Source organism: Netta rufina (assembly GCF_964035555.1).
Source record: "Netta rufina genome assembly, chromosome: 2".
Taxonomy (NCBI): domain Eukaryota; kingdom Metazoa; phylum Chordata; class Aves; order Anseriformes; family Anatidae; genus Netta; species Netta rufina.
In genome coordinates, this window is record NC_140124.1 from 45,078,156 (window position 1) to 45,094,711 (window position 16,556).

The 16,556-nt window shown below is 38.1% G+C and overlaps 1 protein-coding gene across 1 annotated transcript in view; it reads right to left on the reverse strand.

The window, feature by feature from the left end:
• Positions 1 to 16,556, reverse strand: part of CPNE4 (copine 4) — a gene marked incomplete at its 3' end in the record, with an annotated part of 189,730 nt that overhangs the window by 21,930 nt on the left and 151,244 nt on the right. Inside the window, exons 11-12 of the mRNA XM_084306945.1 lie at positions 16,200 to 16,333; positions 1,102 to 1,156 (exon numbers count right to left, since the gene is read on the reverse strand). Coding sequence (XP_084163071.1) covers positions 1,102 to 1,156; positions 16,200 to 16,333 — 189 coding nt within the window. The remainder of the gene's footprint in view (positions 1 to 1,101; positions 1,157 to 16,199; positions 16,334 to 16,556) is intronic.

A 16,556-nucleotide genomic window follows, 5' to 3' on the forward strand; every position in this document is an offset into this window, starting at 1 on the left:
AACCCTGTCAGGTACAGTCCATTTTTACAGTTCACTTTTTCATAACAGTGCTTTTTTGCTTAGAAGTTAATGCTGTTTAGACCTATGTTGACTTACCTTAGACACTTGTTTGCAGGACACCTATCAAATTTGCTGTATGTCACTACTGGTATTTCAAGCAGATAACAGACCTGCAAGCCATGAGAACACACTGGTACATTTTTATTCTCACCTGGCCAGTGTTCATCTCTCAGCTGCAGCCACAGCTGAAAGAAGCAACTCAGAGCATGGGACCTGGATGAAGTCTGCATGATTGCAAGTTCAATGATGCTCTTTTCCAGACAGTATCTGAGTTGCTAAATTCCCAGCTAGTTTTTGGTTACTTATTTGTGCAGAGCTACTATTCTGCCTACTCTTACTCTGCATGTGCAACACAGGATTTGAACTTCTGTCTGTTTCTCCTTATGCCTTTTTCTGTTGGACGCTCCTTCTTTTACTCCACTGTCCAACTCATTCCAACACTACCAGGCTGCACATTTATGCTGCCCACAATTAGTTGCATCATCACACCAGATCACTCTTATTTTGTTTTGTTCTGCTTTGTTTAAGAATACCACTTCTCTCTAGTGTGGCTCTTGTATTTCTCTTCCTGGTATTGAAGATGTCTACCACAACACAGAAATTTGTTACTGAGCAAAGCTTTTCTATGGTCTGTATTTTCAGGTAGATGTTGAATCTCTTCATTGTAAAGATGACACTCATAGACACTAGGCCACTCATTGAACCACATCTTACAAAAATGGGTTCTGCCAAAGCAGGGCTCACAAAATTTCAAAATATTTTTGGCAAGCGCTGTTCTAAAATTCAGTTCTCCTCTTGACAGACTAACATCTATTAAAAAAGCTTTGCCAATACCATGAAATATTTTGGCAGTAACACACCTATTTTAAGTTTAATCTCGATTTCTGTTTTTAGTGAGGTATCACTGGATGAGAAAACCAAATGAAACACAACAAACAAATGGAACTGCTTCCCCCAACCCTTGCTCTGCATCAAACCATTTCTCCCTTATTTTGTACCTCATAAACCAAGGAAATGAGAAAATTTCATTTATGCACCTACTTTGTATTCTGGGGGTATCCTTGCTCCAAATCCAAAGGCTGGGAACATTTTGTCACTGGAAAAGAACAAAGAAGAGTTCCCACAGAGAAATGCATTTTGCTGCAATAAACATTTATTCTTCTGTAAGCACTGATCAAAAATGCAAAGCAGCACAATGGCACAGAAAAGTCTTTTAGGTGAAGAGTCTTACATGGCAGAATGGAAGGGTTATGTATTAGAGAAGGTAGAGTGTGTGCTGGCCAGATGGATAAGCAACATGGGAGATTTTTCAGGTGAACTCCTAGTATGGAAGTTAAAAGCACTTGGAGAACACCAATGAATCAAGATATCTTGCACTTCTCCCACAAATGCAATAACAGACCCATATTACCTCCTCTTCTTCACTATCTGGTTGAAGTGTGAGAGGGAGTTGTCTAACAGCCTGTGACAACAGATTTATTTAATATAAATATGGATGTGCTCCCCCAGCTCAAAAAATGGGTTTAGCAAAGAGATGACTGTAATTAAAAGTGTTTGCAAATGTGGGTTCTTACAGTTGTCCAGGTGCAAAACAGAGTTCCTAAAATATTCTAGGATTCAGCCCCAGAAACTTGCAGTTTCTATAAGGCTTTCCACCTGTATCGTTAGTACTCCCACTAAAACATGAAATTATTTTCATCAGGTATAGATTAACTGATAACCTAGCAAACGTGGTGGCATGGTAAATTTGCTTCCAAACACTATGGTGAGGTTGCTCCACTCCAATTAGATCTGTAGAGACAAAAAATCCTGATTCAGAGGACCTGGAAGCTTCAAGGCTGTTAATACCCTTTCAGAAATGCAGTAATGTCTCACACAGCCCACGTCCTGTCAAGTTGCCTCTTCCCAGATGGCAATGTAGAAAACAACAAGCTGTAAGGAATGTCTCGTCCCTGAGTCAGCAAAGCGTTTGATCACACACTTGAGGTTAACAATTCACCCAAACATATGCTTAACTCCAAACACATCCTGAAGCCCCTTTGAAGTCACTGAACTGTGCTCCAGTGCTCTGATGAATCAAATCCCTCATAGGTTTATCTGATCCTGCTCACAGAGTTTCAGGGCCTTTGGAAAAGTTGAGTTTCTGTCACCATTACCGACACTTTCCGAAATCAAAAAAGGGGCAGCAGCTTCAAGTGACTTTGTGTAGTTCAAGACATTGCCACACCAAGTGTCAAGTGAATAACCCAACTTCCCAGACATACTCAGGACAGAGAACAGCACCCCTTAAACTCACCAGGCCATGTTGTCTGGTATAGTCTGTGAAAAGCACCATGACATTTCTGATACAAGCCAGGAAAAATGAGAAAGAAGCCCCCTCCCACCCCGAAGCTGGAGTTGCCACCAACTAGAGAACAGATAGAGAAATATTCAGTAGATCACTGGGAAACAGTAATTATTGTCGTCTGATGGCTCAGCTCACACCATTGTTGTTCTGCTACAAAATTTAGTTGCCACATAAATCTTGGGAGCACAATACTGTGTACCATATGTTACGCTGCGTGACAATGGATCCTGGAAAGGAGGACTAACATAATTTGCATGGTAATGAAACATTTTTTTTCCCGAGATGTCAGAAACAAAGTAGCTGCTGACATTTAATGCTAACCACCTGCTGATAGCTTTCTCTTTGATTAAACACCCCCGGAAGTGGGGAAGCCCTTACAAATAGATACAGATGAGATTTCAGGCACACATTTAGAGGGCAAGAAATAGGAGGCCATTAGAAAAGAGTCTGAGGGGAGAAAAAACCTTGTTTTACGTCAACAATTAAGCCATGGTTGCATTAGAGAATCAAGCCCTGTGGAGCTACAATTTAATTGATCTTGGGTGAGAGCAAATAAAGACTAAAACAGTTTTACTTAGGTGGAATGTAAGTAAGTGTCCAAGTTCAATAATGCAATCCAGAAAGCTGACATGGGCTGCAATTACCCAGCCTGGGAGATGCCCAAACCCATACAGTGACCACATTTGTCCTGTAAAGTTCCTTGAGTGTAAGTGTAAGGAATCTGCAGCTCCATCTTCTGTTTTGCTGTAAGTCAGAGACTTGCCCTGAGTGATAGCTCCAGCAGACTGGATTCTCCTGGTGGCAAGACTCCCCCATTCCCAATCACCCAGTGTCACTTCCCCAGCAGGAAGCTATTCTGCACCAGAGGGCTCTTCCACCACATCCTCAGGATGCCCGCCTCCATGTCTGAATCTCCCGTATCTCCTTTTTGAGTAAGAGCCATGTACTACTACAATTGCCTTGAGACAGAGTAAAGCTTGATCATGGGCACCCTCAAGACGGGCCTCCACATGACTACATGAACTCCTAGAGAGGAGAGGTGTCCTGACAGCTACTCCTGTGCTTAATGCCTTCTCTCAGGCCACTCAGGTAGCACCATGCTCAGTGAGCTTGGCTTCCCCTCGGGCAAATCCTCATTTTCCAGACTTTATACACATAGCCCTGGTATTCTGATCCAAGCTGCTGTGACCAAGGAATTAACTTCCATGTGTTCCCAAAGGTTGACCTTTAAGGGAAGGAAGAAGGGAGCCTTTTGATCATCACAAGTGACAATCCTTGCACAAAATAGATGATTATGGTATCCTCTGACAACATCTCTAAACTTGTGGCTGACAGCTTTCAGAATAAATTCCGATTTTAATGTAAACAACAGTTTTCCTCCTATCACATAAAACAAGGTGTTTAGCTAATACAAAGGTCTCACTCTGAAGCAATACACTGTTTAATGGCTCACTGACATTCTACAAAGTAACCCTCTCTAGTCTTGAGATACAAGGACATGGGCATTGTCAAATCATTGCCCTCAGGCCACTTAAGGACTTTTGACTTGTTTTGTTTAAATGTGGCCAGAGAGTCCTTGGCACATGCAAGTAAATTGCCAGCACTGCCCTGCTGGAGACAGACTGCCAACAGGACAGGAGAGAAAGTGGAAAAACAAGGGGATTCTACAAAACCTCAGATTTATAAAATCCATCAAGAAAAGGTGGATCCTGGCAGAATCTTTACAAAATTACTCTCTTGCATCGTCTTCACACTTTATACAGTTCTGTGTTTTACACAAGTTTCCTTGAAAATTAAAACTTGGCATAACTTCTTTTAAAAAAATGAAGTACTTGACATGAAGATGAGAAGAAAAAAAAAAAAAAGCATTGGATTTTGACTTTTATATTTGGTTATGTAAGGGCTGTGACTAGTCATGCAAGCATAGATGTATATGACTGCTTGTACATTTTCCTGTCAAACAGGCATATATTACTGAAAGATACCAAAGACTGAACAGTTCTGGATTATACCCTGAATGTAAAATCAAGGACAGTGTTCAGGTTCAGTGTTTGTATTGGTAAATGTAAATTAATGAGCTGGATTAATGTCAGGGCTAAAAGACTGCAGTCTTCTAAGCAGAAATATAACCAGTTACAGACCCTGAGTAACACCTCAACAGTAACATAATGCACAGAAGAGAATGGCTTCTGAAAATATCCCATACTGTCCTTTTGGAACAATGCTCAGTTTTAGTCACCCATTCTTCAAGCTATCTAGTGGAAACAGAGGAAGCACAATGACAAATCAATACATTAATAGGGGCACAGGAGAGAGAGATTTCAGTAAGCTGTACTGCACAGAAGGGAGAAGAGACTAACAAAGGAAATAGTAAGGTTTTGTAAATTGGTAAGTGATACAGATAATGATATCTTGTTCTGTTTCACTCGGAAGCCAATGGTAACTGGAAGGTAAGAAATATATTTAAAGATAAGAAGACAAAAGAATGAACATTCTAAAAATCATGTCTCATTAACTGCTGGTGCCCTCTGACATAAAGTATCATTGAGACCTGGAGTTCAGCTTTGTTCTGAGGATTTTCTTTTCCTAGTAACAAGGAACAGTATTTAGATGAAATTGTTCCACTAGGTGAAATTATTTTATAATCAGACATTACAGAGTCTTATGCAACTTCCTGTGAAGCTGCTGGCTTAGATGATGCTGGAGATAGAGGTGGCTACTCATCAGTGTGACAACACCTGTACTCAGAAAGGAAAACAAGAGCCACCAGGACTATGTTATCTGGAGATTAGTTCCTTTTTAAAATCTAAATTGGGAATCTAATTTCTTATTGCATGAAGTAAATGTAGGGGGAAAAATGGCCTATATTTTTCTATATGCCACTTATTCATTCTGAAAAATGAACTTCTGGCTAGCCACACAGGTGGCTTCTTAAAGAGCCTCAGCATGAAAACCTGCTCACTTTATACTGGAGCATTATAGTTGCAGTAGTTGTACTAAAGATACAGTTAAAGAGGAAGAAAAAGAAACACTGGGAATATAAAAGCAACACTAAAAACCCATTTTTGGTTTCAAGCAACCAGGAATCTTAAATTGGCAGCTCCTTGAGATTCTTGCAAGGAATATATCTGTTTAGCATCCCTGGGTATTAAGCTGTCACTTGTAATTTCAGTTTGGGGTCAGAACAGAATTACCAGGAAGATATTTTTAAAGTGCAACACTAGATGCAGCAAAATCAATTACTTTGCCTTTCATTTTCAATTCCAGTCTTAAAAGAATAAACCGTGAATCTTCTCTGGTCTACACGCTTTTCCAGTGATAAAATTAGATATTTTTCCTCTGTTAAAAAGAAATTTGAAATTGCCATAATAAAAGGGGAATACCTGTTATACATTTAATTGAGAGAAGTGTGAATGGGGTGGGGAGGGAGAGGAGAGGACAGGGAGAGGAGAGGACAGGAGAAGGGAAGGGGAAGGAACAGGAACGGGGGAGAAAGAAAAGGAAAAGAAAAATGAGAAAACAGAAAATGACACAAACAAAATAAAGCCATATCTAAACTCAATTAAAATTGCAATCTTTCATGTTCAAGGAGTGAACTGGAAGAAAATGAGCTGAATTAAGTGTTTCTTTTCTAAAGCATATGAATGAATCATGTTCCTGAGTGTATTATTTAGTACTTAGAAGGGCTTGATGCCAGTAGATTCTGAATCATGACAGCTTACAGGGATTAGCAGCAGTTCCAAAGAAGATACAGAAATCATTTGAAATATTTAAACTTCTTCAGTTCCTGCTTTGCAAGCAGAGCTAGGTAAATAAAGGACATGATCTGTAGGATCATATAGGGCCAAAAAAAACTGTTTGAGAGGAAGGGACAAGAGCCCATCTGCTTCACCCCCTGCAGTCCTGCACACCCACTCTCACTCCTCCCGGGTGTGTAGGGATAGAGCCAGGCTGTGGTCCAGCTCTGTCTGCCCTCCGCCTGAGTCAGAACAACCACAAGAGTTTGGCAGCAGCAGGGTTTCCTCCCCTAAAATTGTATTCTGGAGTAGCAGGAATGAACCGATTCTCATACATCTTGGTAACAAAACAGAGCTAGAAGCATGCAAATCAATAGCGAGTCACTGCAACAGCTACGCTGTTTGGTCTGTCATAGACAGAGATGCTACACAATCATGCTGCAAAATCCTTAGATTTAAATTCATTCACTATCTTTAATTACAGCTCTTAGTCACCTTAGGGGAGCTGGAATCTGCTGAACACTGAGAAATAGATACCGTCATGTAATTGGGTTTCAAGAATATGAGAGAAGTGCCTGTCTCACCTGCAAGGGAATAATTAATGAAGCAGGGGATACAAATTCCCTGAAGCTAAAGGCATCAACACGAAATAACTAACAAAGCCAAGTCCAGGTACAATAGATTTAAGCTTCCCCTTGTTAACATTTGAAGAACAGCAAAAGCAGCTCTGCAGGGTAAAAATAGAAAGCAAACTCAGAAATTCTTAGACTGAGGAAAAGTAAATACAGAAAAAAAATAATCATCAGAGTTTGAGAGAGGAGTAGGTTAAGCAAAACAAAATGGCAATAAGATATATTACTTACTTACTAGAAGAATAACTTAATAAAATGGCATATTCAGGAATCAAAATGTCATGCCTCCCTGTTAGATGACAAATAAATTGCAATGACCTGATTTATATGACCCAATTCAGTAAAACTTATCTTGAAAAAGTGGAATGTCATAAGTGGGAGTAAAGTAGGGAAGGGGATGCTGCAAAAGGCTACACTGAGTTACATTTAACTTATGAAATCCAGGCAGTTTCCAGGTAATTCTATGAATTGTAAGAGGTTGTCAGTATGTCCTTGTAGCTTCCAAAACCTTAACTATAGTAAATTGGCCATGTGGCACCATTTATGGAAAACTGTACCATGACTGACGAGGTCATTCTTACACAGACTGTAATTTTGGAAAGTTAAAACTTAACATGACTTTAAGATTTCACTAGGCAGCAGGTTGCTCCCATCATGTAACATGCAGATCATGGGGAACCTCAAACAAAACAGTGCTGGGGCCCTTCCTTCTCAAAGCACAAGTGTAGCTTTCCAGTTTGAGGGTGTACTGCATTAAGCAACCTCCAGAACAAAAGCTTTGCTAGCTAATTTTGTCATTTTTTACAAATTACAGTGAAAATGGTTGGTCAGAGACTTTTCTCTGCAAACAAATTCTATCAGAAAAATGTCTATGTATAAGGGATGTGCTGGGAAGAAGGGAATACAGGTCTGTGTTGGCATAAGTATGCAGGGAGGTGCTAGGAGAGAAATCTCTCATCAAATGTTCTCAGGATACAAATGAGCTTTCTAGGATGAGTGTAATAAAACTGTTACAGAGATTATATTGTGATTTAATGTGACCAAACGAGTAGTTGATGTAATTTTACTAAAATCAAAATGACATCCAGTCAAAATGAAGAACATTATCAAAACAAGCCTCAGTAAAAATTTAAGTGAAATATACTGATAACTAAACACTCAGCTAGGCATCATTGAATATGCAGGAGGAAACAGGGAAATGCTCTCTGTTATCTGCTGATTTGGAATCTCTGATCAAGGCTGATTTCACATTAATTTGAAAGAGATGGTGAGAATTAAGGGTTGCCCATTTTTAACTGAGAGCGATATGATATACAAATATCCTGCTACAGTCTACTCAGGCAAAAAGTGTCCAGTTTCTCCAAAAATAAGTAAACATGCAAGAGATTTAGAAGATGGTATTCATTTATGGACTGATGGGTTTTCAAATGGGAATAATTGACAGCTTTGCTACATGCTATTATAGAGCGGATGAGTAGAATAATTACATCCTTAACAATGCAGGGAGGAAATTCACGCTTCTGAAATTGTGGAAATGGTTGTGTTGATTACAAATGTACCGGATACCAAACTGCTGGCACATTTGACATCAGGAAAAATGGCACAACAAATTGCTATCTCCTTTATATATGCTTACGTATTTATACTTATTAATACTTCTTTGTATGAATATCTAGTCTCTACACCACTAGGTGATCTGGTATTTTAGACAGTTCGTAGGGTTTTGTATTTCAAGCCATTCTCTTCAGAAAGAGATGCTGACAGAGAAATCACAAAGGTACCAGTCTGCATAGTACTGGCAAAGTGTCAGCTACTGCACGGAACAAAGCTCTTACTCAGAGGAGAAAAAAATAGTAAAGACTGCCTAGAAAAGCCCTGCAGAAGGTTCTGATTTTGATGTATCCACCAGCTGACAGAATGCAGCAGGGTGGAGGAATAGCACACAGAGGAAGAAGTTGTTTTGATAAGAAACTTGGAAGGAACTGCTCATGACTGATACACTGACACAGGCAGTGACTGCCTGGCAGAACAGGCAGTGTAAAGAAGACACAAAGATGAAAACTTGGTAAGGGAAAAGGCAGAGCTGTAAAAACTGACAGTATCTGACCAGATACAGGGCAGCTGCAGATTCATATATACATGTAAGTATATATGTATATATACATATATAAGTATATGAATATGAATTGTTATGAAATCCCCATCCCAACACTGTTACAGTAGACTAAATCTCCTGTACTAATTCTTGGGATAAAAGTGGTGACTGTAGAAACTCCTCTTTGGCATCAGTCACCAAATGTAAATCAGCAGACACTGCAGAGGCAAACACTAAATGTGTGTATGCAGGTACTATATAATTGTACCAACCTAGGTCTTCAACTGTTAGATCCAAGGGTTTTCAATCCAGCTTGGTGATTAAAAGTATTAGCAAGCCCTTTTTTTCCTGTGCAGTTCTAGTTCTGGGTTATCCAAATACTTCAGCATGTTTACCCACACCAGAGATAATGCTTAATGATCAATGTAAGCTACAAGTTTTTCTTTATAGGCTATTGTTCTCCTGTTTTTCTTTTGTTTTCTGTCTATGTAAATTTGGTCCTATTAAAGCACTAAATAAAAAGATTCATGTCTTTTCCCCCATGGTTTTTAAATTTGTTTAGATATGCTAATCAGCTTTTTTGCTTAATAGCCTCCAGAAAGGTTGTTTCTGTAATTAAAGTGATAAAGAGATATGCTAAATAATTAACCATATTTTTTATTTATTGATCTGCATGGGTAAATTAAATTTTAACATCTATGGCTCTACATAGTGATTTCATTAAAATTCAATGTTGCATGTAGTGCCAGTTATTCTAGGCATCAATCTTTTGTCCCAGTTTTAATGAACTACTATTATATTACCATCTCAACCAAAGGAAGTTCCTGCTTTTCTCCTTGTCTCTGCCCAAATTACGTCAAGGTATTTAATTCAGAGCCCGCCAGACAAGTAACTCTCTCAGACTCTTCATCGACAAACCCAGACACAGCTTTGGGATGAATGACCTGGTAAGTAATTCTTAGGGACAAGGCTCCAGAAGTAAAAGAAAAACAAAACACACTGCAAGGTTTAAACTCTGGAAACTTTTTTTTCCACCTAAAGCCTCAATTCAGAATACAGCATTTAGTCACCTACCGACCTTTGTATCTGGGACCAGTTGTACTGATTTATACAAATCTTCTGCAGCATGTAGTGCATCATATATACTTTGTCCTCTTCCTTCTCCGTAACTGTCCACTGCTGGTTACCTCAGGAAATGTGTTTCTGGGATAGAGGGACTTTCTACCTGACTTAGTTTGACTGCCCTTAGTTTTTTCCATTCTTAGATCTTCACAGAAAGGGATGGGCTGGACCAGGAACTCTTTCTCTTTTCAAAATTTTCCTTCTTAATTTTCAAGTGCACTTTACTGCATGAAGGAATGAAGCTTTTGTACATGACTTTCAATCAGAGTGAACGCACTCCCTCAGGCCTAAAATACTGGAGAAGAAAAAATAACTAGCAAATTTTGCATTCTGTTAGCTACTGCTGCAATTCATTGATTGCAGAAGAATTCATTGATTGTTGAAACTCTGACTGACTTCAGGACTTTCCTATCTTTTGTGGAATGTGGCCAGTCTGAATATTTTAGAGATATTCTACACATAAATTATTTCTATATTTTGTAGGAGTAATGTACTTTCTGCCCATTAGTGGCCTTTGGGGATATTGCTCGACAAGTGTGTTTTACACAAGCAGTTTATTTGTTAACATACGATCTTAGCATAAATGTTAGTTTTAGGGAGCTAATTGAGTATTTAAAGACTTTATTTGCCTAAATGAAAAAGGACATTAGTGTCAGGAAATAGATAAAATTTATTTTCTACATGTTTCAAGGGCTCTTGGGAAAAAAAAATAAATAAAAAAATCAATATTTTTAAGAGTTAACACGTATTTAAAATAATTAAGATCTAACTTTTGAAATATATTTTGAATACAAATTAAATGAGGACCGATTTTATGGTATTGTTTTACAGAACTATGTAGTAGAACACACAGAAACATAAGCTGAATACATAGGTCAGAACAGGGGTTGACCATCAGGAATAGGAAGCTCCATAAATATCCAGTGTATCAAATGCTTTAAGTATTTGAAAAGATACTTTAAGTATTTGAGTATAAAATACTTTAAGTATTTGAAAAGATCTTTTGTCTTTTTCAAAGTAGAAGCATTGATTTGACCATATAATAGGCAACTCTAACTTTTGTGAGTGCTTTTTATTAATCTGGTAAAGACTTCTGAATTTATGTACAAATGTGTGTGTAAAAATTAATCATAAAGATAATCCATGTATATGGGAGATACTGAACAGTGTAACATTTGGGCGTGGAAGGAACAATTAGCAGGAAAGTTTGAATTCAGTAAAACTCTTAACTCCATCTTTGTGCCACCTATATTTTGCATAATACTTCAATGTTTGCTTGAGTCAGGCTAAATTCAATGAGATTAGATAATAAGCTCTAGTGTCTTGCTGAATCAGGACAGAGATTTTAATGCAAAAATAAATATTTAATGTTATATAACAAGATTCTTAATAAGCAGAAGGGAACGGTAAGCTACTAACTGCAGAAATCAGATTTCAAACAGAATCAGATTTTGCAGGTTGTGCCATGAGCTTCACTCACAATACCATCATTAAAACCTGTAATAATGTAACATAATTGAGGAAGTATTTAAGCTTTTAGCACTCTGTGTATGTAACAGCATTTATTATAAAAAGGAAGCTATTTTCAGCCCCTTTCCAACTCATTTTCAGGTTGGAAAGAATGAAAGATGAGCTGCGCTCATGGCTAGTTGGTTGTATTCCAGCACTGGTAAAACAAATCTTCGAGATCAAAGGGCCAGCCATTTTAATAAACAGTGTGCACTACTGTTATTGTGACTTATGGCTTTGATCTGCAGAGAGGGAAGCTATAAAATAGCACAAAAGAGAAATGAATTTTTTACTGCATGGTTAAGTGCTAACCATACATATTAAATATATATGTCTATCTAATATATATTGTACACATACCTCTATATTTATACTGATATGGGAAAAAAACTCTAGGTGTATACTTGTAAGTACCTTGGTATAGAGCTCTACGTGCTTACATGTGAGATCACAGCAAAACTACACCTATCTGGGGAAAAGTACTTGTTTTATCTAGAGACAGAAGTTTTCACAGAAGTTTCCAGATTGTGATACTGGGAACAGGCTTAGGCACATGCCAGTGTATGTGCTGAGGGCACATCCCAGTACAATTCGGGTGCTGGTTCTTGCCTATAAAAGCAGCTGTGCTTTACTTTGAGGCTTACAGGCATGGTCTTCCCACTGTTACTCAGACTGTGCATCCTCCTGCAGAGCACAGGAGCTCTGTCCCTGTCCACATGCCTCAGTTTCTTTTGATGGAAGCCAGGATGTGTGAAGGTGATGGGAAAAGAGGTAGGCCAGGTCCTGATTTACAGTCAGGACACAGCCAGCCCCTCTGCTGGGATGGAGCGGGAAGAAAGCATTCCCTGATTCCCCAGTTTAGCCATAGGCTTACAAAAAATTGTTGTTCTATGCTGAACATGAGCAGTTTCATGATGCAAAGGAAGAACATTTGGGGAGCAGTTGCCATGGAGAACAGGAGCCATTTAAAATTATTATCACATATCTTACAGAGATTCATGTTTTACATGACATAAGATCTTGGTTCACAAGTCTGATATTTTAACTGTTGAATGATTTTGTCTTTCCTCATGACTGGGTATTCAACTAGTAGAATCTTTCAAATACACCTACTATCCATCCTCTAAAAGTTGCATTCTCTTGAAGGGGTCCAAAATGAAGGGTTGGACAAAACCACCTTGCAGAGTTGGTGAAGGTAAGAAGAGAAGTCCTAAGCCAGCTGTAGTGCACGAGGGGACAGCTATAACCTCATCTGTCATATACATTTGACAACTCATTGCTCAAAACATGAAGAGGGAACTCACGCACATTTGGCAGTGATGAAGTAAACTGATTTTTTAGAATCTTAGCAAGGCTGATACTGCCGGTATGGAGAAATCACTTCATTTGACTTCTGATCCAGAGAACACAGTACTAAAATTACTGAGGTAAAGAATAAATATGGAACGAGGCAGAAGCAATTCCTTTTGATACCAAATACTTCAGTGCCCAATGATTTTTCATCATTTTCATCTGCTTCTCTATGCCACAAAAAAGGCTGAGTAGACCTGCTTAATTTCAAGACGAAATTGTAACAGTGATATAATTCTTTATATAAAAGAAAGCTTGTGGAAATGTTTAAATGGATATGTATATTTCTCACTTATTGCTTTATTATGTCCTCTTTTAACATTCATGAGTAATTTATCTTAAAATAAATTATTCTCCTTGGAGCTGTCTGCTTATTTTACCCAATAGTTTCAGTAATAAGTTTTTATGCATTTTCCCCTTTCCAGTATTTCAAACTACATTTTAGAGCCTAACTCCTTAAAACTAATGAATGTTTCTTCTTCTTTTATGATCCATTGCTGTTGTTGCTTAGCCACTGATTATATCACGTACAAACTTTATCTTCTCTCTTATGACAAATGTTGTTATAGTCTGAAACAATTCCATCACATAAAAAGTATTAAGTCTTTTGTGCCGGTGAACAGCTCTTACATTTCCTGTACCATTATCAGATTGGCTTATTCCTTCAGGACTGCAGCGTTTCCACAATCAGGTAAATAATCAAAGTCTATTTCTCATTCTCTGAATATTGCTGATGAAAGAATGAATGTTATTCTTTCATGCTTAACTACGCAGAGCAGGGCTATTCATTTAACTGTTTCAGGAATCCCTGAACCATGAAGATAAATGGCTTTTGGATGAGCAGGGATTATTCCGCTGTATCAAGGGATGTGAGGCAGCACTTAATTTGGAGGATTAACTACTTAGGGTTACATTATGTTAGGCTGATATGTACAGAAACCTACATTATGAGAAGACTTGGCTTGAATGTATTTTCCGTGGTTTGGGATGAAACAATTTCTGGGTACAAATTATAAAATTTCAGGTAAGAGCACTGCCGTCTTTGTAGGCTTGTTTTTTAATCTTACTGAAGACATGTCCCTGTGCAAACGATGAGCATTCTGGCTCTAAACAGCCTTTAGGTTCAATGAGCCCCCGCTTTTCACTTCTGTCTGATCTTTACCTGGGAACATAAATCCTCCTTCAGCATTTGAAGCACAACTGAGCTCATTGGAGCAGTAATGGCTCTGTGCACATTACAGATTTTCAACTGAATTTGAAACTTGTTTTTTTAAGAATTGTAAATACAGAAGATTTCACAGAATCACAGAATGGTTGAGGTGGGAAGAGACCTCTGGAGATCATCTAGTCCAACCTCCCTGTTCAAGCAGAGTCCCCTAGAGCACATTACTCAGGATCGTGCCCAGCTGGCTTTTGAATATCTCCAGGGAAGGAGACTCCACAAGCTCTCTGAGCAAGCTGTTTCAGTGCTCAGACACCCTCAGGGCAAAGAATTTTTTCCACGTATTCAGACAGAACTTCCTGTCTTGCAGATTCTGCCCATTGCCTTTTGTCCTTTTGCTGGGCATCACTGAGAAGAGTCTGGGAATATTACACAAAACAAACTCCTACATAGAACCTAAAATTACTCTGTGAGAACGTTTGGTTCTCTTGTTTTCTTTAGAGAAATTATTATAAGGTTTAATTTCCAGTTTATTGGATCCAACACATGCAAGTATAAAGAAGAGGTTCTCATTTGGCATTTTTCCTCAGAAATCACTGACCATGATGAACCAACTTGTCCATGGGAATGTATTTATTGTGTCAGAACTTGAGAGCATGTATCAGTCAAACACATGCCAGAAAAGTGACACTTCCCCAGGACAAGAAAATCTGGCTTTTGTTCACTCCTAGTCCATAGCTTGTAGGGCCTTAGTTGTGCTGACTGGCAGCAACAGGAATTTTTTGTAGCACAATAGAAATGAATGAAACTGATGATTTCATTTTAAAATGGCTAGTATTTTTCATATTGATTAGAATATGCTATATTGAGAGAATAATCCTGATTTTTGGATAAATATCTCCATACAGGAGGGTCTGGGTCACTTAACTATTTCATTTTCTTAACAAATGCACCTTAAGTGGTGAAATAAATAAATAAAAACAATCTGTGTGCATGAACCAGCTCTTATTTCTTATTCCTTTCATTATTTTTTAGTATACCAATCCACTGAATTTATTAGTGGATTAATTTAATAGCATTTATTAAATTAATGGATAATCACTGTGGAATTATCAGCTCACTTACAATAAAATATTAATTTTCTCAGGCTCATTGACTACATTTGACCATCAAATTCTTACAGAAATTGTATCAGGGCAGTATTTTCTTCATTCTTTTTCAAGAACGCATTTCATTACCATGCAAATGGCAGTGCCTCTGAGCAGGCTAATTAGCATATGCGACATGTAACATATAAACCACGGAATTAAGTCCCTCCACAATTTATACAGAAAGTGTAATCAAATTTGACTGGAAATACCATTGTTTTTTTTGAGATCTGGCATTTACACACGGCAAAGTGGTGGGTGGATGTCTATTACATGTGCAAAGATGAGAAAGAATAATTGTGTAAGATACTATGCATCACCAGCAAAGAAAGAACATTTAAAGGAAATGTACTTGGTAATTAGATTAATAATGGGCAATTAATCTGATAGAGACAGACAGCCTATTCAAAAGCAACAGAAGTACATAATGTAATCAAAGCATATTTGGCCCAATTACTTGCATTTGTTTATTTATTTACTGTCATGTTGTGTGCACATATTATCAGTATCTTTTAATATTCATTTTGGAAGATACTGCAATATTTGAGAAGCTAACAGAACACTGAAAAAGACCACAAATTTAAATCTAAGAACAGACATGGCCCCTAAGCAGCTTAAGCAACTACAAATTTAGTTTCAGATATGAAATCTTGGGAACACTTTCCTGTAGGATGGCGCAGACCATACTCCCAAGCGTATGAGAAAGGACGCTGTCAGCAACTGCGAAACAGGCTTCAAGCTTAATACAAATGAAAAATCCACTCAAACATGTAATTTTGGCAGGTGGATAGAAACTCAAAACTTAGCACATATATCAGCCAAACAGCCAAAAATCAGACCTTTCACTGCCATGAAACTAATCTAAACCCGCTGTCACTCTCAACAGTGTGGTATGGTACACTAAACTTTCTGTCATGCAGTCATTTCTCTTACATGACTAAACATGGAGCTACTGCAGCTGGCAGCAGGCAGTCATTGATTTCACACTGTGAAAACACTTTCTAAAGACATCTCTGTTATCAAATGTGGTTATTTACCTGTCATAGTCTTGGCAAATCTCCCCAACAGCTACCAAAGCTTTCAAGTACTCATTGGGTTGATAGGGGTGGATATAGTGCAGTGAGCAGCTGTTCCTAGGATCACCATTGGATGCGGTGAAATCTATAGCTACCTGGAATAGAAGAAAAGTCAATGTGTTGTGGTGCTGTTCTGGGAAAGAGTATAGCCACACGAAACATTTATCTTTACCAAAACCAATTTTCTGCAGAGACTGCAACCTTAAAGCAAAGGTCATTTCGCAGTGTACTTAATCAAATTTGAATGAGGATAGTAGCAATAACTATTTCTAAAAGTATACAGCAGCTAATAAAATAAGAGTTAATAAAACTAAAATG